The following is a 26,470-nucleotide window of genomic DNA, read 5'->3' as shown; positions in this document are numbered from 1 at the left end:
AATGCATCATTTGATTTCTTGACTGCTGCATCCGTGGGTATTGGTTGTGGATCCAAGTAAAATGAAATCCTTGACAACTCAATATTTTCTCCGTTTATAATGACGATGTTTTCTGGTCCAGTTGTAAGGATTTTTATTTTCTTTATGCTGAGATACAATCCACACTGAAGGCTGTATTCTTTGATCTTCATCAGTAAGGGCTTCAAGTCCTTTTCACTTTCAGCAAGCAAGGCTGTGTCATCTGCGTATCACAGGTTGTTAATGAGTCTTCCTCCAACCCTGATGTTACGTTCTTCTTCATGTAGTCCAGCTTTAAAGCTTTTTATGAGGAAAGTTCAAAACTTATATTCTTACATTTAATGCTGTCATACTTATAGATATTCCAATACTTTTATACTTATTAACACTGTACTAAACAATATTCTTCCTTCCTTTACTGCTAAACTTCTTCTGCTATGATGAATAAAAATTATAAAAAGCTGTGACTCCTAGCTGCCACAACTCCCACAATACCAAATCCATCTTTCCTTCTTTTAGGGTACAGGTGGCCTAGTTTCCCTTTCAGCTAAGTGTGGCCTTGTAACTAAGGTCCTCAATGAATTGAGGCCTCACCTGCTTAATAGGAAAACTGCTTGATTTACATTTTCTCTTTTTCCTTCCCCTTAACTGGCACACAGATGTGCTTGCAATCCAGCTTTGTCCATGCAGATGATGATAATGTCCTAGGGATGTCAGAAAAATAGGAGAGAACGTGCCTGAGTGATGTCCTGGAGCAGAACACTCCACCAGCTTGGACCACTCACCTTGGGACTGGTTACACAAGAAAGAAAGAAACTTCTGTTTCCAATGAGGGCACTGTAATTTTGAGTGTCCTTAATACAGCAGTTTAACATTTATCCTTACAAAAATATGGATAATAATAAAACTAGCAGTTAGTGTTATATTGCATGTCATGGATTGAATTGTGTTCCCCAAAAGTATGTGTCAGTTGGCTAGGCCTTGATTCCCAGTATTGTGTGGTTGCCCTTCATTTTGTGGCCTGATGTAATTGTCCTATGTGTTTTAAGTCCTAATTTCTGCCTGTGGTTAATGAGGCAAGATTAGTTTATGTTAAAGAGAATTAGGGTGAGAGGCAACACCCTTACTCAGGTCACAGTTCTGATTCTATGTAAGGGGAGTTTCCTTGAGGTATGGCCTGCATCACCTTTTATTTTACAAGAGATAAAAGATGAAGGAAGTGAACAGAGAGAGGGACCTCCTACTACCAAGAAAGAACAGCCAGGAGCAGTGCACCTCCTTTGGACTCAGGGTCCCTGCATTGAGAAATTCCTTGACCCAGGGGAAGAGTGATGACAAGGACCTCCCGCCAGAGCCAACAGAGATAGAAAGCCTTCCTCTGTGCCTGGCACCCTGAATCCAGACTTGTACCCTCCTAAAGTGTGAGGGAATAAATTTGTTTGTTATAGCAGCACTAGATAACTAAGACATTACAGTTTACAGTATGCTTACCTATACCTTATTTTTCTAAACCTTTTTCACTTTGATTCTGTTCCTTTTTGATTTTATGCAAGTAGTCATTGCCTATTAGCATATGTTAATCTGAACATTGAAAACTAAGGGTAATCATGATCATAATTACCAGCTCACTATTTTGTTATTTTTGTTATTCTGTAACACATTAATAACAAAATAGTGACCTGGTAATTATGATCATATTATTCTGTAACACATTAATAACAAAATAGTGAGCTGGTAATTATGATCATGTTATTCTATAACACATTAATGACAAAATAGTGAGCTGGTAATTATGATCATGTTATTCTATAACACATTAATAACAAAATAGTGAGCTGGTAATTATGATCATGTTATTCTATAACACATTAATAACAAAATAGTGAGGTGGTAATTATGATCATGTTATTCTATAACACATTAATAACAAAATAGTGAGCTGGTAATTATGATCATGATTACCCTTAGTTTTCAATGTTCAGATTAACATATGCTAATAGGCAATGACTACTTGCATAAAATCAAAAAGGAACAGAATCAAAGTGAAAAAGGTTTAGAAAAATAAGGTATAGGTAAGCATACTGTAAACTGTAATGTCTTAGTTATCTAGTGCTGCTATAACAAACAAATTTATTCTCTCACAGTTTAGGACACATTGGAAACCCTGATGGCGTACTGGTTAAGTGCTACAGCTGCTAACCAAAGGGTCGGCAGTTCAAATCCGCCAGCCACTCCTTGGAAACTCTATGGGGCAGTTCTGCTCTGACCTATCAGGTCACTATGAGTCGGAATCGACTCGATGGCACTGGGGTTTTTTCAATAACACATTATTTATACTTTCAAGCTGTATCATGAGCTGCCTGAAGTAGGTTCCTTTTTATTAGTTTATATACGAACAAACAAACAAAAAACCAAACTACCAAACCCGTTGCTGTTGAGTGGATTCCAATCCATAGCGACCCTATAGGACAGAGTAGAACTGCCCCTTAGGGTTTCCAAGGAGCAGTGGTAGATTTCAACTACCAGCCTTTTGGTTAGCAGCTGAGCTCTTACCACTGCACCACCAGGGCTGCAGTTTATATATAATCACTAATAAACCTCCAAATACTACATTTTCCACAAATTCCTTCTTAATGGTATGATTATAACCAGTGGCAGGAATATATTTTCATGAACCATAAAACCTTCACATGAGATAAAATGTGCAAGGATAGCTATTATTCAAAATAAGTACCTGTATTTTCTTTGGGAAAGATACTAAATGATTTAACAGTAATTGTTTTAAATATAATTTTATGGTACAATATTCTGTTAAATGAAAGAAAAGCAAGTATTTGAAGGTAGCTTCTAAAATATGTATTTATGGATATATATTTGGTAAGGAGCCAAACAAAATAAAGTGTGACTCATTGTCAATAAACATTCCCTAAATGTCCTTGCATTATTATGGGAGAGTTACTGCCTGGTTTTAATAATGTATATAAAGCAAATTGTTATTTACATTCTTCTTAAAGGCATTAAAAAACAATTATCTATTTAACAGAAACGTCTCTGAAGTCTAACAAATTAGCTACCTTTTTACTTTCTTGTCAAGAAGTTGAGTTACTTTTAAGGAAAGAATTAGACAAAATAAGATTTTACAATTTAGATGCAGTTTACAATTGCTAGAGTTTTTAAGAGATAAAGAAAATGTCTTGTATTCACTTAGGAGGGTACAGCAAGAGTTATTACTAAATGTTCTTTTCTGATCCTGCAATATCTCAAAGTTCATCTCTGATTGAGATCACAAGTGAAGGAATTTGTAATCATCTTTAGAATGGCAAAACTGGAGATCTTCAACCCTTAACACCTCTCTGAAGGTCTGGCCTTACCATCTTACCACTTTTATACATAGGGAAACTAAGGTATAAGCAAGCTAAGCAGTTTACTTATTATTTCTATGAATCAGTGTCATAGCTGGGAACGGAAGCCAAAACTTAATGTTGGACCAGTCTCACAAATGTAGGCTGATCTCATTTGGAATGGATGCTGACTGAGAGTGAGGGGAAGCCATGTTTGGAAAGTCCCCTCATAGAGTACTGTCTTTCACAAGCAGAGTACTTGCCAAAGACTGCAAAATGCTTGCTTAAATGAGTTCCAATTGATCATGCAATTAAAAAAGAAAATACAACAATATATTAGATTTCTTCCCTTCCTCTAAAAACAAAAGTATCCTTGAATTCTAGAAATTTAAAATGTGCTTTAAATTCGGTTCAATCTTCAATATCCAGGAAATGCATATAATTTCATTTACTTTTTGTTTCCTTTACAAAACGTGAGTTGCTTTTGCGAAATCCTTCCTCTGCGTTCCCAGTGAACATTTAGAATGTGACTATTCATTTGGATCCCTCGTTCTCTATTAAGAAATGTATTTTCACCCCAGGAGGTTAAGTACTGATCATAGGTAAAACAGGAAAAGTTCCCGACGAATCTTAATAGATGATCTCTTTCCCCCACAAAGTACCAATGGTGAAAAACTTCTAAGGACAACTCAACCCTTAAAGACAAAAACAAAAGAAAAAAAACCAACTTCATCTGTGCCAGTTCCCTGACGTTGTATCTAGCTGCAGTACAAGCCACGCTCCCTCGGGTCACGGCCCAGTGTTTCTGATGCCCACGCTCGGTGCTGTGAGGTGTTGATAGCATTGCCGCATCCTTCTCCCTCTGGATGATGCTCAGTGAGCTCATGCAGTGGCCGAGGCTGGAGCAGTGCTTGTTGTGAAGGTAGAGGATCAATCAGGAAACTGGGAGCCCTATTTCGCAGCTCTCCTGGGCCGCAGTGGGGACACTTCTCGGTTAGAGGAGGAAAAGGGGCGTTTGGCAAAGGATGGCCGGATCAGAGTCATGTATCTCAGCTAGAGACACCGAGCTTAGGGAGAAGGCAGCAAGGGAGCCGAAGAAGGGGGGATCAGGATACCCGCAGGGGCAGAAAGAGTTGGGGAAAGGGGGGCGGCGACGGTGACCTCGGTCCAGGAGGGAAATCAAAGACAGAAAGGGGCGCAGGAAATGGGCGCCAAAGAAAGAAGTGAGAAATTGCGGAGGAGGAAGTCGTCCCTGGAAGAGGAGGGGCAAAGGGGAAGCAAGAATGGAGTGTTTGCACTTTCGAGGGGGAAGGGCCGGAGCCTCTCGGCACCCGTGGGGTGGGCGCGAGGGAAGGGAGCGCCCGAGAGGCGGCGCAGTGGTCCCCGGGGACACCGGGCCCAGGGTCCCGGCGCGGGCGGCCCTACCTGAACCGCTCCTGCCCCGCCGTGTCCCACAGCTGAAGCTTGATCCTCTTGCCCGGCTCGATCTCCAGCAGGCGGGAGAAGAAGTCCACGCCGACGGTGGGGTCGCAGGCGGGGGAGCGCAGCCCCGGGAAGCGGCCCTGGGTAAAGCGGTGCAGGAGGCACGACTTGCCCACGGTGGAGTCCCCGATCACGATGAGGCGGAACTGGTAGATCCAGATGGTCTCCATCGCTCACGTGCCCGCCCCGCCGACTCCAGGGCCGCCCCACCCGCCCGCCGCAGCGCAAGTTCGGCGGCGGGAACTGTCCCTTCAGCACCCCCTGGACGCCCGCCCGCCAGCCAGCCCGTCGGCTTCCAGCATATTCCTGCGGCTGCGGCCGCCGCCTGGTCCCCGCCCTCTCGGCAGGGAGGGGCGGGGCCGGGCCGGGCCGGGGGCGGGGCCTCGGGCCGGGGGCGGGGCTGGGTGGGACCCCTCCTGTTTGCGAAGTCCCGCCCCCGATCGTTGTAAATCACTTGTCTGCAAAGTTCACTGGGCATTGATGAGAAAAGGGGGTGTGGCGAAGGGACGTGACAGCAGCTCCAACCAATGAAGATGAAGCAAGGTCTCACTTTAGGGACGGTCAGCCAATGAAAAGTGAGAGTAGCTGTCTTCAGGTTTCGGAGCCAGTAGACGAGGGCTCACCAGAGTTTGGCGGCGGGAGGCTATCACCAGGATGGATGTTGTTGCTTTCCCTTTAACAAATATGACCAGCTCTGTGAATATGGCCACTTCCCAGTTTTCTGGAGATGCCAGTGACAGCTTTCTGCTCTCTAGCCTTGCCAAGCGCCACGTCCCAGGCGTTCTAGGGTGAAGGACTGGAAAGCAAGATCGAATTATATTTGCAGAGCGAGTTTTGCATCCTTCCAACGAGGACTCTGGCCATTGCTGCTGCCACCTTCTTCAGTGCTTTCAGTGGCCCAGAACAGTGTGAAAAGTGCCGACTATCGTCCCTAGACTCTCAGAAGCTCTTCAACAAGGGAAACGAGATAAAAAAAAAAAAGTGAAATGTTGAGATCCCCACAAAAGCGCCCACTCTTTTTGATTTCTGTAAACCCGAAAAAGCCTACAAGTGGTCTCTACTTAGTTTGTGTCTAAGTGATCTAAAAAACAAAACAAAACAAAAAAAAAAGCAAAGCTAAATTCTACTTTCACATGCCTTTCCTCAATCTGCGTAACTCGTGTGCCGTAGAGTTGGTTCCCACTCGTAGTGATCCTACAGGACGAAGTAGAAATACCCTATAGGGTTTCCTAGGCTGTAATCTTTATGGGAGCAGAACACCAGGTCTTTTTCCCCACTGCCAAGTGACAGTCTTTGGCGTCTCTTGTTGGTTCCGTGGGTTCCAACTGCCCCCCTGTTGATCAGCAGCCATGTTTAACCTTAACCACTGCACCACCAGAGCTTCCTAAAAGGCATAACAGTGATTTCAATTTTATCTTTAAAAAGTTAAATCCAGATGACTGCCCTGACAGGGAGCACAACAGAGAACCCCTGAGGGAGCAGGAGAACAGTGGGATGCAGACCCCAAATTCTCACAAAAAGACCAGACTTAATGGTCTGACTGAGACTAGAGGAATCCCGGCGGTCATGGTCCCCAAACCTTCTGTTGGCCCAGGACAGGAACCATTCCCGAAGACAACTCATCAGACATGAAAGGGACTGGACAGTGGGTCGGAGAGAGATGCTGATGAAGAGTGAGCTAATTATATCAGGTGGACACTTGAGACTGTTGGCATCTCCTGTATGGAGGGGGGATGGGAGGATAGAGAGAGTGGGAAGCTGGCAAAATTGTCACGAAAGGAGAGACTGGAAGGGCTGACTCATTAGGGGGAGAGCAAGTGGGAGTATGGAGTAAGGTGTATATAAACTTATATGTGACAGTTTGACTTGATTTGTAAACGTTCACTTGAAGCTCAAGAAAAGTTAAATAAATAAATAAAAATAAATATCACTATAAAGAGCAAAAAAAAAAAAAGTTAAACAGTTTAAAAGGGTATTTTTGCCAAAATACAATTTTCAGCAATTCCATTTTTTCTTGCCCACATCCAAAATTTTGCTATCATTATTCATCTTCCTTTCTTGTTTTGGAGGAAGAGATGTATCTTTCAAGGCCGTGTTTAACCCCCTGGCACTCATCTTGTTTGGACTTTCTCCAACAGTTAATCTGTATTCCATACCACTTACACCTTAAACTCCTTCTCTCCAATTGTTTCTCCTCCGCATCCTATAAATATACTAAAGTCTTCCCCATCCTAAAACAGAACACCTCTCCATTATGTCTCCCCTTCAGATTTTTGATTCCTCCATCATTCTCTTTCCAAAACCAGGAAAGAATGATCTATTCTCATTTCTCACCTACCAGTTAGTCTTTAACAACCCTCTTAATATATAACAATGAAATTGCTTTTGATAAGGTTGCCAGACACTTCCTAATTACAAAACCCCTCTCCTTCTTTAGTTATCATTCTCCTTGAACTCCCTGGATCATCTCTTTTGATTATATTCTGTTGCTGACTCAATCCTCATCCATAATTCTCTCTCTTCTGGCCCCTCTCCAGTCAGGGAAGGCCAAGTGACAGTTCTGACCAATGAGAAATGAGTGGGGCTTCACATAAAGCTTTTTGCTTTCCTGATAAAAAGAGACTGACACCCTACTGTCCTTCACCTCTTCTCCCTTCCTTTTCTTTCGTACCTGGGTTTCAGACACAAGGCCTGAAGGAGCAACAACCATCTCGTGATCATAAATATGGAGACCTACATGCATGGTGACAGGAGAGAAAGGAAGAACCTGGCCCCCTGATGGCCTTGCTGACCTGTCGTACCAGCCCTGTACATCTTATTGTGAGACAAAGAAATCATTACTTGTTTAAGCCCCTGGTGGTCGTGTTTTCTGTCAGTACAACAACACGAACATTTTTCTTCCTTGGCTTCCACAAAAGCATTCGCTCCTGGTTTTCTGTTCTTTAACCTTCACTGACTCCTTTTTCTGTGATTCATTCCTTAAATATTAAAGTTCCTAAGAGGTACGTCCTTCATCTCTTCTCTTTTTTCACTTTGGGCTTTTTCTGGTGACTTCGTCTACTCCACTGACTTCATTTGCTCCCTTACTGAAACCGTAAGTCCAGTCCCACCCTCTGCTCTGTCATCAGACCCATATTTCCAACTACATCTCTCTTAGGTATCGGATGTGCATTTCAGACTCAACATATCTGTGTTGGCTAGAATTCTTTAATTGAAACCTTTGAAACAAACTCTACTCAAGGTGATATAAAAAGATGAGTCCATTTATTATAAGGATAGCGTTTTAGAGAACTCACATGCAGGGATGTAGATGGCATTAGAAAGGGACTGGGACCAGGAAAGAGAAAGCTATCAGGATCGCAGGCAACCTCCCTCTCTGTTGTTCTAATCTCTACCTCCTCTTAAAATCTGCTTAATTCTTCTCTTTGCAAACCATCTTTCTCTCCTGCTTATTGTATATGGAAATATAAGTGTGGCAGTTTCCATGTTTCTATGTTAGAGATCCAGACATATAGAAAGACTAATTTTCACTTCTTTTTAAAGAGACTCCATTCAGCCCAGTTTGGGAAATGTGCTTATCCCTGAACCAAAAATCTATGGCCAGTGGGACAGGGACATGTAGCAGACCAATGTCTTTGGGTGGGGAAGATAGGATATTTGCAGGCTTAGAGAAAGGGTGCGTCAATGGTTTTCCTTTGTGTCCAAAATATAGACTAAATTGAGTAGCTTTCTTGCCATGCTACAGATTGGTTTATGACTTTAGCATCTATTCTAATTCTTTCGACAAGTGAGAGCCTGTGGTGCTGGGTTTGAGCTGAATGAAGGCGGCAGCTCGTGCTATGTATAGCGGAGGGATGGGATTGGCCGAATGGCTGCAGCATGTGAAGCTAAAGATAAATAAACAGTGTCCAGGACAAACCCAAAATGGAAAGGCAGCTAGGTGGGTCAACTGAAGCCTCTTAGAGGAAGGATGAGGAGGATACAGCTAAAAGTTAACAATTGAAACTGGGAATTTCTGCCCAAAGAAAGGTTTCAATGAGAGGTGGGTCAACTGAAGCCTCTTAGAGGAAGGATGAGGAGGATACAGCTAAAAGTTAACAATTGAAACTGGGAATTTCTGCCCAAAGAAAGGTTTCAATGAGAGGCAGAAGGCATAGCCTGGATAAATTCCATTAGAAAAAAAGGCATGGCAACTTTTATAAGATCCTTGGACCTCAGGAGAGATGTAACAAGGGTACTAAACTAGTTTAGACATTACATTAAATTAATTAAGATAGAATAAAAGTTCCATCCATATTGGATACCCGCCGCCCCTTTGGCAAGTTTAGCCAATCACTAAATCTTGCTGTGTTTACCTCAGGAATGCCTTTCAGATTTATGTCTTTTTCTGAACTCCCCACTTTCGTTATCTTTGTTCAGTCTCTTATCACTTTCAAGTGCACTGCCCAATAGCCTCCCATTTAGTTTCTACATTGCTTTCAGAATTACTTAATTAAAATCCCTTGATGACTGCTCATTTGCCCCAGGATAAAGTCTAAATACCTAATCATGTCAAATAAGACCAATCACAATATGGCATCCATGACCTAGCCGGGTGATCCAGTTACCTGGCATGCAATTCATGCTATACTTTTTTTTTTTTTAATGCTGTCCCCTCTCCTGCCTTATACCCCTTCCATTCCTTATTTGCTCAGCAAATTTCTATTCATCTTTAAGGCACAGAACAAATATTGCCTCCCCTTTGTAGCCTTTCTGGAACATTCACACCTCTGGGGAGGATCGATTTCTCCTCATCTGTGTTCCTATAGCAGTTAAGCAAAGGATATTCTACGCTTCTATAATATCTCTTATATCTTCTACAACATCTCCCATATTGAATTATAGCTATTCATTTGACTATCTCTCCTGCTAGATTGTGAGTTCCTCAAGGCCAGAGAGACTTATAAATTCATTGTGGTTTCCCCAGCACACAAACCTAACATGTGGTAGGTACGCTATAAATACTCATTGAGTTGGAATGAACTGTTAAGTGTAATTTGCATAAACATGAACTTCTATATAAGTGCAGTGTGAACACAACCTGATGAGCTTCATGATTAACTAAAGGTTAATTAATGTGCCTTTTAATAATCCCTGAATGACTTTAATTTCAGGCATATTTGGGTTATGCATGCTAAGTATTAATAAGTTAATGTTTTATTTTAAAATGCTATGTTTGAATGTGTTTATAAAAGTTTAAGCCTAGAAAAGGCAAGTACTAGGTAGGGCACATTTAATTTAGAAAGCAACTTAAGTGATTACTCAGTAAATTCTCTTTTAATAGATATATTTTGAAAAAGAAAGTCAAAATATGAGAATGCGGGAAAGGGGGAACTAGTCTCTTTTTGTGATAAGAAAACCCTGGCCCAGGAATGAGGAGACCTATGTTCTGCTCCCAGCATTGCCACTAATTCTGAGGGATTTCTGACAAGTCACTTACTCTCATTGGGCCTCTGTTCCTCATTCGAACAGGGCAAGTGTTGAGCTAATCAGTGTTTTGCAAACTGAAGGTTGTAAGATCTATTTGTTGTATAAATACCAGAATTAAAAACAAAACAGCAGAATACATCATACATAATAAGGATAAGTTTGTTTCATGAAGCTTTTATTTCTGTGAGGTGTATGTGTATATGTGCATACTGGGTCAAGATGTAAAAGTTTTTTTTTTTGGATTACAGTAAAAAGTTTCAAAAGCCAGTGAGCTAGATGATCTTTCATGCATCTTCTGCCTCTGAGATTCTTTTAAAATGCTAGGAAGTTCTCCATGTGTTCTTGGCGATTGCTATGTTAAACACTAAGAAATACTTTATATGCTCAATGTGGGTGCAATGATTTACAAGTGAGAAAACATCAAAAAGTATCTGCTGCCCTCTCAGTTTTCCTAACCTTAGAAAACAGAGGTACCATTCTTCTAGTTGCTCAGGTAAAAAATCTCAGGCTTGACTCCACTCTTCTCATTCTCCATAAGCATTCCATCAATAAGCAACATCATGATAAAGGGAGAAAATATTGACGTTGTCAAGGATTTTATTTTACTTGAATCGACAATCAATGCCCATGGAAGCAGCAGTCAGGAAATCAAAGGGACATACTGCATTGGGCAAATCTGCTGTAAAAGTCCTCTTTAAAGTATTAAAAAATGAAGATGTCACTTTGAGAACTGAGGTGCACCTGACCCAAGCCATGGTATTTTCAGTAGCCTCATATGCATACGAAAGCTGGACAAAGAATAAGGAAGACCAAGGAAGAACTGATGCCTTTGAATTATGGTGTTGGTGAAGAATATTGAATATGCCATGGACTGACAGAGAACGAACAGGTCTGTCTTGGAAGAAGTACTGCCAGAACGCTCCTTAGAAGCAAGGGTTTTTCCTGCTTACTTTAGACATGTTATCAGGAGGGATCAATCCCTGGAGAAGGACATCTTGCTTGGTAAAGAAGGACCCTCAATGAGATGAATTGACACAGTGGCTGCAGTGATGGGCTCAAGCACAGTAACAATTGTGAGGATGGCACAGTGTTTCGTTCTGTTGTACATAGGATTGCTATGAGTCAGAACATACTCGATGACACAACAACATTCAGTAAATTCTGTATGCTGTATATTAAAAATATATCTAGATTTTGACCATTTCTTAATTACCTTAACTATCTTAACCTCTGCCACTATGATCCAATCTACCATCATTTTAGTATGGAGTATTGTAATAGTCTCTACCTAGGCCTTGCCCTTCTATTAACACTACTATTTGCAACCTAGCAGCTGGAATGAGCCTGTAAAAATGTAAATCAGATCACATCACTTCTTTGTATAAGATCCTCTAATGGCTTCTTACCTCACTCAGAGCAAAAACAAAGACCTTGGTCTTCCATTACCTCCCAGTCCTCATCTTCAACCTTTCCCTCCATATCTCCGCACCAACCCTACTGGCCTCCTTGATGTTCATGCCAGGCAGGCTCCTACCTCAGAGCCTCTATACTGGTGTTCCCATTGGAACAGCTCTTACCCGGCTTGTTCTTTCAACTCACTCAATCTTTACTCAAATGTCTCCATGAAGCTTTCTCTGCCCACTCTATATAAAATTTCTTTCACCATCCCCCTGCTTTGTTTTATCTTTGTCCTAGGATTTATTACTATTTAACATAGTATATGTTTTACTCATTTATTTTGTTTATTGTCTGTCCCCCAGGAAAATGTAATAAGCTCTACAAGTGCAGGGATTTTGGGGTGAGACTGGGGTCTGTTTTAGTCACAGTTGTATCCCAGCACCTTGCACAGTGCCTGGAAGATAGTAGATGCTCAATTATATTTTGTTGAATAAACTTAAGGTTTCTATAAGTTTCCCTCAGGAAGACAAAATCAGGGTCACTGACCCTTAAGTAAATAAAAAGGATAATGATATTTCATTTCAGACATGAGCATTGTAGACTTCGGATAGGAATTTAAGTTTAAAAAAAATTTTTTTTTTTACGTGTGGAAAGTAGATTTGGTTGGATTTTCAGTTGCCGTCATGAGGAAAGAAACTACTTAAGAATGGAACAAACCTGGAGGAAGCAGAGCTCTTAATTAAGCTCATAAAGAGAAACTAGGTTCTTGTGACATTGCTGATCCTTTACATTAAACTATGCCTGAGGCAAGACCTATTCTTGCATTTTTTAAATTGTATGTTATTGTTGTTATTAGGTGCCATCCAGTCGGTTCCCACTCATAACCACCCTGTACACAATAGAATGAAACACTGCCTGGTCCTGCGTCATCCTCACGATCGTTGTTGTGCTTGAGCCCATTGTTGCAGCCACTGTGTCAATCCATCTCATTGAGGGTCTTCCTCTTTTCCATGACCCTCTACTTTACCAAGCATAACATCTTTCTCCAGGGGCTGGTCCCTCCTGATAACACATCCAAAGTGTGTGAGACAAAGTCTCAACATCCTTGCTTCTAAGGAGCATTCTGGCTGTACTTCTTCCAAGATAGATTTGTCAGTTCTTCTGGCCACCCATGGTAAATTATTCTTTGCCAACACCAGAGTTCAAAGGCATCAATTCTTCTTTGGTCTACCTATTCATTGCCCTGCTTTCACATATATATCAGGTGATTGAAAATACCACGGCTTGAGTCAAGTGCACCTTGGTCCTCAAAGTAACATCTTTGCTTTTGAATACTTTAAAGAGGTCTTTTGCTGTAGATTTGCCCAATGCAGTATATTATTTGATTTCTTGACTACTGTTTCCGTGGGCACTGATTGTGGATCTGAGTAAAATGAAATCCTTGACAACTTAAATATTTTCTCCGTTTATCATGATGTAGCTTATTAGTCCAGTGTGAGGATTTTTTTTTTCTTTATGTTGAGGTGAAATCCATACTGAAAGCTGTAGTTCTTGATCTTCATCAGTAAGTACTTCAAGCCCTCTTCACTCTCAGCAAGCAAGGTTGTGTCATCTGTATATCACAGATTATTCATGACTCTTCCTCCATCCCTTACTGTGTTCTTCTTCATATAGTTTAGCTTCTTAGATTATTTGCTCAGCATACAGATTGAATAAGCATTGTGAAAGAATACAGTCTTGATGCACACCTTTCTGATTTTAAACCACATGGTATCCCCTTGTTTTGTTCCAATGACTGCCTCTTGGTTTATGTACAGGTTCCTCATGAGCACACTTAAGTGTTCTGGAATTCCCATTCTTCCCAATGTTATCAATAATTTGCTAAGATCCACACAGGTGAATGCCTTTGCACAGTCGATAAAACAAAGCTAAACATCTTTATAGTATCCTCTGCTTTCACACCAAGATCCTTCTGACATCAGCAATGATATTGCTCATTCCACATCCTCTTCTGAATCAGGCTTGAATTTCTAGCAGTTAATTTTCAATGTACTGCTGCAATCATTTTTGAATGGTCTTCAAAATGTTACTTATGTGTGGTATTAATGATATTGTTCGATGATTTTTGCATTCTGTTAGATCACCATTCTTTGAAATGGGCATAAATATGGATCTCTTCTAGTCCATTGGTCAGGCAGCTGTTCTCCAGATTTCACCTTTAGTGCTGCATCTGTTTGTTGAAACATTTTATTGGTATTCTGTCAATTCCTGGAGCCTTGTTTTTCACCAATGCTTTCAATGCAGCTTGGACTTCTTCCTTCGGTACCATCAGTTCTTGATCAAGTGCTACCTCCTGAAATGGTTGAACATTGATGAATTCTTTTTGGTACAGTGACTGTGCACTCCTTCCATCTTCTTTTGATACTTTTCTGCATCATTCAATATTTTCCCCAAAGAATCCTTGAATATTGCAGCTCAAGTCTTGGATTTTTTTCTTTAGTTCTTTCAGCTTGAGAAATGCTGAGTATATTCTTCCCTTTTTGTTTTCTAACTCCAGGTCTTTGCACATTTCATTGCCCTTTGAAATCTTCTGTTCAGCTCTTTTACTTCATCATTTCCTCTGTTTGCTCTAGCTACTCTGTGTTCAAGAGCAAGTTTCAGAGTCTCTTCTGACATCCATTTTGGTCTTTTCTTTCTTTTTAATGACCTCTTGCTTTCTTCATGTATGATATCCTTGAAGTCATTCCACAGCTCACCTGGTCTTCAGTCATTAGTGTTCAATGAGTCAGAGTTATTCCTGAGATGGTCTCTAAATTCAGGTGGGATATACTCAAGGTTGTATGTTGGCACTCATGGATCTACTCTAATTTTCTTCAGCCTCAGCTTCAATTTGCATATAAGCAATTGATGGTCTGTTCTGCTGTCAGCCCCTGGCCTTGTTCTGACTGATGATATTGAGATTCTCCATCATCCCTTTTCACAGATGTAGTCAATTTTATTCCTGTGTATTCCATCAGGCAAGGTCCTTGTGTATAGACGTCATTTATGTTTTTGAAAAAAGATATTCGCAATGAAGAAGTCATTGGTTTTGCAAAATTCTATCATGGGATCTCTAGCATTGTTTCTATCACTAAGGCGGTATTTTCCAACTACTGATCCTTCTTCTTTGCTTCCAACTTTTGTATTCCAATCACCAATAATTATCAATGCATCTTGATTGCATATTTGATCAATTTCAAACTGCTTAAATTGGTAAAAATCTTCAATTTCTTCATCTATGGCATTAGTGGTTGGTGCATAAATTTAAATAATAGTTGTATTAATTGGTCTTCCTTGTAGGCATATGGATGTTATCCTATCACTGACAGCATTGTACTTCAGGATATATTTTGAAATGTTCTTTTTGACAATGAATTTGACACCATTCCTCTTCAATTTGTCATTCCCAGAATAGTAGATCATATGATTGTCTCATTCAAAAATGGCAAATACCAGTCCATTTCAGTTCAGTAATGCCTAGGGTGGAAACCCTGATGGCATAGTGGTTAGGAGCTACGACTGCTAACCAAAAGGTCAGCAGTTCAAATCCACCAGGTGCTCCTTGGAAACCCTATGGGGCAGTTCTACTCTGACCTACAGGGTTGCTATGAGTCCGAATTGACTCCATGGCAACGGGTTTTGCTAAATGCCCAGGGTATCTACCTTTATGCATTCCATTTCATTTTTGATGACTTCCAATTTCCCTAGATGCGTATTTCAAACCTTCCAGTTATTAATGGATATTTGCAGCTGTTTCTTCTCAATTTGAGTCGTGCCACATCAGCAAATGAATGTCCCGATAACTTTACTCCATCCGTATCATTAAGGTTGACTCTATTTTCAGGAGGCAGCTCCTCCCAGTCTTATTCTGAGTGCCTTCCAACCTGGGGGGCTCATCTTCTGGCACTATATCAGACAATGTTCCACTAATATTCATAAGGTTTTCCCTGGCCAATTTTTTCACAAGTAGACTGCTAGGTCCTTCTTCCTAGTCTGTCTTAGTCTGAAAGCTCTGCTGAAACCTGTCCACCACGGGTGACCTGACTGGTATTTGAAATACCAGTGACATAGCTTCCAGAATCACAGCATCACACCACAGTACAACAAAATGAGAGAGGAGTGGTGGCAAATTACATGAATGACTATAAATTCAGACAATGGTGGATAAGGAAAAAAGTGAAGACAAGAAAGCCTAGATAGATTGAAAGTGGTGGGATTCTCCTGTGGTGGACTGCAGTGATTGCAAGCGCTCCTGTCCTACTTGGGTTTCTGGGTGCTCACCACCTCGTGGGGGACAGGCAGGTAGGGATGAGTGTTGACTCATGGGGGTTGCCGCCTCCGTCCATGTCTGGGTACAGGTGCTGGAGAGGTAGTCCCCAGGGCGCCTCAGACTGCAGAGTGACGGGAACAGCCATCGCCACCAGGGGGCACTGGGGCTCCACGCCTGTGCCCAGGCTGTCTGGTGCAGGCTGGGCCTGCATCCTGTGGGGAGAGGAGAAAGACCTGTAAGCTGAGCCGCACCCCCAGGACAGCGTGGCCCCAAGCCGGGGAAAGAAGCCAGAAGCATTCTCTTCCTTTTTCCTTTCCAATCATTGAAAATTCATTGTCACGATTTTAACAGATGGGTTTTTTTCTCTTTTTTTCCAATTTAAGAACAAAAGCAACAACCTTTTTGTAATGTAGGCTTGTTTCCCTTACTCTCAGGCTTTTTCCCAAATCCTCCCCAAAGAAAGCAAATCCTTTGCTTTAAAAAATAAGTAAATAAAAATTGGTAGGGCTCTCTCAAGCATAAGTTTTTAGCACCAGTTTATTCTAGCTTCTGAGGTTAGTCAGTAATTTCATTTCAGTATTCATTTTTGTGCTGCTTTGTGTTATAAATTATTGAGCACAGACCTCGTGCTGTGGGCTGTTGTCTGTTCAGCACGCGCTGCCCCGTTCTCTCCTGCCTCATAGCTGTTAGTTGCTGTTGGGGCAGTAGAGTCAGTTCCAACTCATAGCAGCCTCTCGAACAACAGAAGAAACTCAGCCCGATCCTGTGCCATCCTCACAGCCTTTGCTGTGTTTGAGCCCATTGTTGCAGCCACTGTGTCAATGCATCTCGTTGAGAGTCTTCATCTTTCACTGACCCTCTACCAAACAAAATGTCCTTTTCCAGGGACTGGTCCCTCCTGATAACATATCCAAAGTAAGCAAGAAAAGCCCTCACTTCTAAGGAGCATTCTGGCTGTACTTCTTCCAAGACAGATTTGTTTGTTCTTCTGGTAGTCCATGGTATATTCAGTATTCCTCACCGACAACATAATTCAAAGGCGTCAATTCTTCCTTGGGCTTCCTTATTCACTGTTCAGCTTTCACATCATACAAGGCAATTGAAAATACCGTGGCTTGGGTCAGGTGCACATTAGTCCTCAAAGTGACATCTTCATTTTTTAACACTTTAAAGAGGTCTTTTGCAGTAGATTTGCCCAGTGCAATATTGTCTCAGTTATCTAGTGCTGCTGTAACAGAGATACCACAAGTGCATGACTTTAACAAGCAGAAGTTTATTCTCCCACAGTCTAGTAGGCTTGAAGTCCAAATTCAGGGCATCAACTCCAGGGGAAGGCTTTCTGTGTCAGCTCTGGAAGAAGGTTGTTGTCATCAACCTTCCCCTGGATTAGGAGCTTCCCCGTGCAGGAACTCTGGGTCCTAAGGACATGCTCTGCTCCCAGCACTGTTTTCTTGTGGATATGATGTCCTTACTCTCTGCTTGCTTCCCCTTCCTTTTATCTCTTGTAAGATAAAAGGTGATGCAGGCCACACCCCAGGAAAGCTCCCTTTACATGGGATCAGGGACGTGACCTTAGTAAAGGTGTTACAATCCCACCCTAATCCTCTTTAACATAAAATTACAATCACAAAATGGAGGACAACCACCCAATACTAGGAATCATGGCCTAACCAAGTTGACACATATTTTGGGGGGAACACAATTCGCTCCATGACAAATATGTCCTTTGATTTCTTGGCTGCTGTTTCCATGGGTGTTGATTGTGGATCCAAGTAAAATGACAACTTAAATATTTTCTCCATTTATCATGATGTTGCTTATTGGTCCAGTCGTGAGGATTTTTGTTTTCTTTATGTTGAGATGCAATCCATACAGAAGGCTGTAGTCTTGGATCTTTGCCAATAAGTGCCTCAAGTCCTCATCACTGTCAGCAAGGAAGGTTGTGTCATCTGCATATCACAGGCTATTAATAAGTCTTCCTCCAACTCTGATACTGTGTTCTTCATATAGTTCAGCTTCTTGGATTATTTGCTCAGCATACAGATTGAATAAGTATGGTGAAAGGATACAACCGTGATGCACACCTTTCCTGATTTTAAACTACACAGTATCCCCTCGTTTTGTTCTAATGACTGCCTCTTGGTTTATGTACAGGTTCCTCATGAGCACAATTACGTGTTCTGGAATTCCCATTCTTCCCAATGTTATCTGTAATTTGCTAAGATCCACACAGGTGAATGCCTTTGCATAGTCAATAAAACAAAGCTAAACGTTTTTACGATACTCACTGCTTTCACACCGAGATCCTTCTGATATCAGCAGTGATAGCCCTTGTTCCACATCCTCTTCTGAATCAAGCTTGAATTTCTAGTAGTTAACTTTCATTGTACTGCTGCAACCACTTTTGAATGATCTTCAAAATTTTACTTGTGTGTGATATTGATGATATTGTTTGATACTTTTTGTATCCGGTTAGGTCTCCGTTCTTTGAAATGGGCACCAATATGGGTCTCTTCCAGTTGGTTGGCCGGGTAGCTGTCCTCCAAATTTCTTGGCAACAATCGTGAGTGCTTCCAGCATTGCATCCATTTGTTGAAACATTTTATTGGTATTCTGTCAATTCCCGCAGCTTTGTTTTTCACCAATGCTTTCAATGCAGTTTGGATTCCTCCTTCAGTATCATCCCTTCTGATCATAAGCTACATCCTCAAATGGTTGAACATTGACCAATTCTTTTTGATACAGTGACTATGTGTCTTCCTTCCATCTTCTTTTGATGCTTCCTGCATTATTCAATTTTTTGCCCAAAGAATCCTTCAATATTGCCCCTCGAGGCTTCAATTTTTTCTTCAGTTCTTTCGGCTTGAGAAAGGCTGAGCATGTTTTTCTCTTTTGGTTTTCTAACTCCAGGTCTTTGCACATTTCATTATAATATTTTACTTTGTCTTCTCCAGCTGCCTTTGAAATCTTCTGTTCAGCTCTTTTACTTCATTATTTCTTCTGTTCACTTTAGCTACTCTGTGTTTAAGAGCATGTTTCACAGTCTTCTTACATCCATTTTGGTCTTTTCTTTCTTTATAACAACTTTTTGCTTTCTTCATGTATGACGTTGTTGATGTCATTCCACAGCTGGTTTGATCTTCGGTCATTAGCGTTCAGTGCATCAAATCTATTATTGAGATGGTCTCTAAATTCAGGTGGGATATACTCAGGGTCGTACTTTGGCTCTTGTGGACTTGATTTAATTTTCCTTAGCTTCAGCTTGAACTTGCATACGAGCTGCTGATGGTCTGTTCCTCGGTTGGCCCCTGGCCTTGTTCTGACTGATGATAATGAGCTTCTCCATTGTCTCTTTCCACAGATGTAGTCAATTTGATTCCTGTGTATTTTGCCTGGCGAGGCTCACGTGTAGAGTCACTGTTTATGTTGTTGTAAAAAGGTATTTGCTACGAAAAAGCCATTGGTCTTGCAAAATTCTATCATGTGATCTGCATTGCTTTATCGCCAAGGCCATATTTTCCAACTACGTATCATTCTTTGTTTCCAACTTTCTCATTCCAATCACCAGTCATTATCAATGCATCTTGATTGCATGTTTGATGAATTTTAGACTGCTTAAATATGTAAAAATCTTCAATTTCTTCATCTTTGGCATTAATGGTGTATAAATTTCAATAGTTGTATTAAGTGGTCTTCCTTGTAGGTGTGTTATTATCCTATTACTGACAGCATTGTACCGCAGCATGGATCTTGAAATGTTCTTTTGACAATGAAGGCACTGCCATTCCTCTTCAACTTGCCATTCCTGGCATAGTAGACCATATGATGGTCTGATTCAAAATGGTCCAGTTCAGCTCACCAATACCTAGGATTTCAATCTTTATGCATTTCTTTTCATTTTTTTTTTTTTACTAACTTTTATTAAGCTTCAAGTGAATGTTTACAAATCCAATCAGTCTGTCACATATAAGTTTACATACATCTTACTCCATACTCCCACTTGCTCTCCCCCTATTGAGTCAGCCCTTTCAGTCTCTCCTTTCGTGACAATTTTGCCAGCTTCCCTCTCTCTCTATCCTCCTATCCCCCCTTCTTTTCATTTTTGATGATTTCCAATTTTCCTTGATTCATACCTTGTACATTCTACTTTCTGATTTCTGATGGTTGTTTACAGGTGTTTCTTCTCATTGTAAGTCGTGTCACATCAGCAAATGAAGGTTCCAAAAGTTTTACTCCATGCATGTCATTAACGCCTATTCTACTTTGACGAGGCAGCTCTTTGCCAGTCATATTTTGAATGTCTTCCAACCTGAGGGTCTCAGTGTTCCACTGCTACTTCTAAGGTTTTCAGTGGCCAGCTTTTTTAGAAGTAGGTTGCCAGGCCCTTCTTCACAGCCTGTATTCGTCTGGAAGCTCTGCTGAAATCTGTCTATCGTAGGTGGCTTTGCTGCTATTTGAAATACTGGTAGCATAGCTTCCAGCATCACAGCAACAGAAGCCACCACAGTATGACAAAGTGACTGACAAGTGGTGATGTCTCATAGCTACTACCTAATTTATTGCTGTACATCTCACTGCTGTAACTGCTTTTGTACCTTTGCAAAGGAGTTCTCTGATTTCAGAGAAAGAAAGTGATGGGAGGTCAATGGATAGGAACTCTTAAGGAAGAGGGGTTGTGGTAGTAGACTACTTAAAGATAGGAGCTAGATGGATAGCAAAGAGATTTGGGTTAGGATGTCAGATTTGTGATTTTGGAGGTGGTATAGTTTTTTTTTTTTTTTTTTTCATAGTTTCGGGTAGATCCCTGGATGGCTCAAAACAACTTATCCTCAGTTCGAGCCCACTCAGCAGCGCCATGGGAGAAAGTCCTGGTAATTTGCTTTCATAGATTACTGCCAAAAAAACCATATGGAGTATTTCCACTCTGTCTGATACATGGGGTTGTCCTGAGTCAGAACAGACTCGACGCTAAGGGGTTTGGGGTTTTCTGGTTACAGTTGCTGGTGTTGACAGATACCAGGATGTGACTCTGGCAAGTTAGTACCTCAGGTGATGTGGATGAAAAATGTCCGTGGAGGTGAGGCCAAGGTACTAAGAAATAACTGTGCCTGATTGTTTCATATAAATGCCCCTCAGTGAAGGCTAATGGCATCATACCTGAGCATAATTTAGTATTAACAGATAATGAGAGGCTGAGGTTCAGCTATTCTGGTTTGGTATTTCCTAGAACAGTTAAGTGCTTGGCTGCTAACCAAGAGGTTGACGGTTTGAACCCACCCAACAGCTCCATGGGAGAAAGACCTGGTGATCTGCTCCTGTAAAGGTTACAACCTAGAAAACTCTATGGGACAGCTCTACTCTGTGACATGAAGTTGCCATGAGTCCGAAATCGACTCGATAGCAGCTAACAACAGCAACAACAAGGGATAGATCTTATCATATTCTAAATTAGGGGTATAGAATGTTTAGTCAATTGCCTATAAATACTGCTTGTTTCATTTTGGATAAAAAAAAAAAGTATTGTGAATTCTATAGTATTCTCAATGTTAGGCACTTGGAATGTAGCTAAACATACAGCCATAATATAATCGCTGAGCTGGGGATAGGCATGACAACCTCTTCTAAAGCCAGAAAAATCCTAAAAAGGGCATGGGGGTGGGCCAATGGAGAACCTTTGGGCAGAATCTAGATTCTCCTCAGGAAGTAGTTTGGGATTCACTCTAACATGCAAATGAAAGGGCTGTCAAGACCCCAAAGTCCTATATAGCGGAACACAACTTCAATAACTTAAGTTGGAAAAGTTTTATATCAGGTGAAACTAATGTCTATCTTAGCCATTCGAAATGAAAATATGCATAGGTAACACAATGAGTTAGCTTGCAAAAGTTTATAATTGATAAGCAAGTTAAACATTCATGTCTGTCTTTCAAAGGTAACCGTTTATTTTTAGAACAGTTGACTTTTTAACTGTATTTCTTGTCTGAAAATAGAGAGCAGATATGTGATAACAGAGACACTAAAAGTGATCCACCTTTAAGACGAAGGCTTGTTTTTTGTTTTTGTTGTTGTGGCTAGGGGACCGTCAACTACTTGTCTGCAGTATCACATCATTAAAGTGCAAATTGCAAAAGGGAGGGGCCAGAACATAGTTTGTTTTCATCCTTCTGGAAATTGCTATCTGATAAATCAAATGGCCATTCCTACCTATGAACAGGTTCCCAAACAAAGAAATGTAAATGGCCATTAAGTATTAAAAAAAAAAAAAAAAAAAAGGCCAACCTCACTAATAATCAAAGAGATGCAAATTAAATCAGTGATCTTTTACCCACCAAATTGACAGTTTTGCTGAGAGTGACTAACTTGAAGATCAATCACTTGAGATTTTGCTTACCTCACTTTCCCATCGCTGGAGATTAAATGACTCAATGGTTAGTGTACAAATCATGAAAATGAATGTCAAGATCATTAAAGAAAGCAATTTTGGTAGTATTTCTGAATGTTGAAAGTAGAAACAAATTTTCTTCTAGTCCCAAACCTAAAACATTTAGAAAATTTTGCTTTACAAAGGTGCTTAGAAATCAATATTATTGAAAGGGAGGAAAGAAAAAGAATTGGCTATCTTCCATTTTTAAGCCTTTTTAGACGCCAGTTATTTCTGACTGGAAGTCTACCAAAGACTGTTCAGGGCCTATTTAGCTAATCAGAGCTAAATGCTGGGGCTCTGATTATTCTTTAAGAAATGGTTTAGCTTTTACAAAATTTTCTAGCAAGCAACATTTTATTAGGAATAGGCAACCTGCATATAGATGGCATTCTTCAGTAATGTATTTATGGAGTTACTGCAAAGAGTGCCCATTTATTTTTATCAAAACATTGGGACCTGGTATATTATAAAAGAGTCACTATTATAGCCCTCCCTAGAGTTTAATGGAAACCCTGGTGGCATAGTGGCTAAGAGCTACAGCTACTAACCAAATAGGCAGTGGTTCGAATCCACCAGCCGCTCCTTGGAAACCCTATGGAGCAGTTCTACTCTGCCCTATAGGGTCGCTATGAGTCAGAATCAACTGGACAGCAACAGGTTTGTTGTTGTTGGGTTTTTTTTTTCTTTTTGGTAGAGTTAAATATGTTGAGCTGTATTTTTATAACCTAGAGATCTTAAAATGGAGAAGAAAAAAAAAAAGCTCTTTCTTTTTCCAAACCACCTGCCTCAGGCTCAGGTCTCTACAAATGATGGTGTCTGGCCAGTAGTTCTTTGAAGTCCTATGTGACCATCATTTCACCCAGCTACTGACCTTCCTCCTTGTCCTCCAAGGCTTTCAGGTACAGTTAGTACTTCTGATTCAACCAACTGTGGATGGAAAATATTTGGGGGGGGGACAGACTTTTTTCTCCTTGTCATTATTCCCTAAACAGTACAGTATAACAACTATTTACATAGTATTTACATTGTATTAGGTATTATAAGTAATCTAGAGATGATTTGATGTATATAGGAGGATATGCATAGGCTATGTGCAAATGCTACAGCCATTTTATATAAGGCACTTGAGCATCCTCAGATTTTGGTAACCAGGGGGTCCTGGAACCAATTCCCCATGGATACCAAGGGATAATAGTCAACAGGAATTGCAGTGTGACTGGCAGCTACACCCTCCCCTGACCACATCACACCACACACACGTGCACATCTTTCCTACTCTTCTCAGTGCTAACACTGTTAGCATCTTACTCTTCTTTTTGCCTCCTTGCCAACCTCCACCACACACACAGCCTATAGAGGTGGAAGAGACCTTAAAGATCTGTCAGTTTGTCATCCCGTGGTGACTTGCATGTTGGTATGGTGCTGGGAGTTATACCACCGTTATTTCAAATAATCAGCAGGGTCACCCATGATGGACAGATTTCAGTGGAACTTCCAGACTAAGACTAGGAAGAAAGGCCGACAATCTATTTCTGAAAATTAGCCAATGAAAGCTTTATGGATCACAACAGAACATTATAAGACTTGCTTGCTTTTGACACGTTGTCAGGAGGAATCAATCACTAGAGAAGGACATGTTTGGTGAACAGAGGGCCAGTGAGGGCGTGGGAGACCTTTTTTAAGGTGAATTGTCACAACTGTCACAGAGATGAACTTGAACATGCTGGTGATTGTGAGGAAGACACAGGACCGGGCAACGTTTTGTTCTCTTGTATGTAAGCTCACCGTGAGTCAGAACTGAATCAACGGCATCTAACAATAACAATAGTGTAGTGAAACCCCCTCAACTTTAATTTTTACCAAAGCATAACAAAACATATGAAAGTTTCAGCTGAATCCTTTGGACAACAGAGAACACATTCCAAAGTAATTCTTCAGACCAAGACTCCAAAATTTCAAAGGAAATAACCCAAAACCAATTCCTAAACCCTCACCTACATTGAGAATATCCAAAGTCATGGGTTGCTGATGATAGATAATGAGAGGGTTTTTGGAGAAAGCTGGTAGTGTTCTGTAAGTTCCATCTCTCCTCCCTGAGGATGTTTTTCCCTCATCTCAAGTCCAGGGAAATAGGGTTCAACAGGACCACTCATAGAGATCAATATGTACACTCCTGAAGTTTGGAGGGGAGTGGTGTTTAACTCCACCTGAGAAATCTAAAGAATGAGGACCTTGCTAGATATTTGTTCTGGTGGAGGAGCAAAGGAAAGTTTGCTGATATGTTGGGACTAACTTGTATTTTCTAGTTCATTGGGGCAAAGGATGAATCAGTGTTTCTATGGACCAGAATGAAGTCATGCATGTGAGAGAGCCAGCATGGAGCTGTCTTAGGTTCCATCCAAGAGGACAGCCTGGAAGTTTACCCCTGGTTGCCTATGGGCTGCAGAAGGAGTAGCAAACAACCAGCTGGAATTCGGATGCACGCACCTATGTCAAGAGACCTGCAAGTTAAAGCTTCCTAGTGATGGGGGATTTATGAAGAACCTACAAAACCTACCAAAGTGCTTGTGAAAAAGAGTTGGTTATAAAACCTCCCCCGAGTCCAGAGAGCACCAATACCACCTCACCACAACAATACCAGTTAGGTGTACTTTTCTGCTTCCCTTTCCTCCTCCTTTTCCATGCACAAACACCAGAGTGATTAGAAACCATGGTTGGCAAGATGGGGGAGGGGAAGCACGAGGTAAGAAAAGAGACCAGAAGCTGCCTTTTCCATCAGGTTTCTTGCTACAACTCGCCAGAGCCGGGGGTCAGGGAGAAGCCGAAACTTTGAATCATGCGACTGGAGACTGTTATTGCACTGAGTATTCTGCCACCTGGAGCAACCAAAAGACTTTGTTTTACTTAAGAATGGCCAGAAAAGTCCAAATACCCATCTGAGTTTTATCCAGGGGTAAAGGAAAAATTACCAACAGGGTGGATTTAAAGGGAAAGTGGGAGGCAAACAGAACGTGAACTTCTCCTATTCTCTCTTTTTTTAAAACATCCCAGTGCTGTTAGAAATAGTCATCTCATCCCACAATGCTTGTGTTCCTTACGCACATCATACCGTACCTCTGCTCCTTAGTCCACCAAAGCTATGCCCACAGTAGGCACTTTCTTTCAGTTCACACCATGTCATCATTTCAGCAGCACTCCCACTGGGTGGCATGAACTATTAGGGTTCCACCTTCTAATTGTAACAGATCCTCACTGCTTTGAAATAAATTCAGGTATGAGCCTTCTGAAAAGGAAATTAAGGAAACAACTGCATTTACAATAGCATCTAAAAGAATAAAATACTGAACCTACAAATGAATATAACCAGGGAGGCAAAAAAAATTGTGAAAGGAAAATTAAAGAAAACATTACTGAAAGAAATTACAACTTGTTGCTGTCAAGTGAATTCTGACTCATAATGACCCTATAAGACAGAGTAGAACTGCCCCTTAGGGTTTCCAAGGCTGTAAATCTTTATGGGAGTGGCTGACTTTTCATTTAGCAACTGAGTCCCTAACCATTGTACCATCAGGGCTCCTAAAAGAAATTAAAGAAGGCCTAACTAAATGAAGGGCATTCCTCGTTCATGGGTTGGAAGACTTAATATTGCTAAGATGGCAGTACTACCTAAAGCAATCTATAGATTCAATGCAATCCCTGTCAAAAGTCCAACAGCCTTCTTTGCAGAAATAGAAAAGCCAATCTTCAAATTTTTATGGAATTGCAAAGGGCCCAGAATAGCAAAAGCAATCTTGTGAAAAAGAATAAAGTAGGAAGACTTACACTTCCTGACATTAAAATGTACTCTAAAACTACAGTAATCAAAACAGTCTGGTATTGGTATAATGATAGACACATAGACCAATAGAACAGAATCGAGAGTCCAGAAGTAAACCCATACAGCTACGGTCAATTGGTTTTTGACAAGGGTGCTAAGTCCATTCAATAGGAAAAGGATAGCGTCTTTAATAAATGGTGCTGGGACAACTG

At 41.0% G+C, this 26,470-nt stretch overlaps 2 protein-coding genes across 5 annotated transcripts in view; one reads left to right on the top strand and one right to left on the bottom strand.

Moving 5' to 3' along the window:
* Positions 1 to 5,080, bottom strand: part of RAB39A (RAB39A, member RAS oncogene family) — a 29,293-nt gene extending 24,213 nt beyond the window's left edge. The window contains exon 1 of the mRNA XM_003415615.4: positions 4,785 to 5,080. Within this exon, the coding sequence (XP_003415663.1) occupies positions 4,785 to 5,011 (227 nt within the window). The 5' untranslated portion in view covers positions 5,012 to 5,080. The remainder of the gene's footprint in view (positions 1 to 4,784) is intronic.
* Positions 1 to 26,470, top strand: part of SLC35F2 (solute carrier family 35 member F2) — a 186,289-nt gene that overhangs the window by 53,285 nt on the left and 106,534 nt on the right. The gene's annotated exons all lie outside the window — the stretch shown is intronic.

This window comes from Loxodonta africana, chromosome 7 (assembly GCF_030014295.1).
Source record: "Loxodonta africana isolate mLoxAfr1 chromosome 7, mLoxAfr1.hap2, whole genome shotgun sequence".
NCBI lineage: Eukaryota > Metazoa > Chordata > Mammalia > Proboscidea > Elephantidae > Loxodonta > Loxodonta africana.
This window is presented reverse-complemented; position numbering and strand designations above follow the sequence as displayed.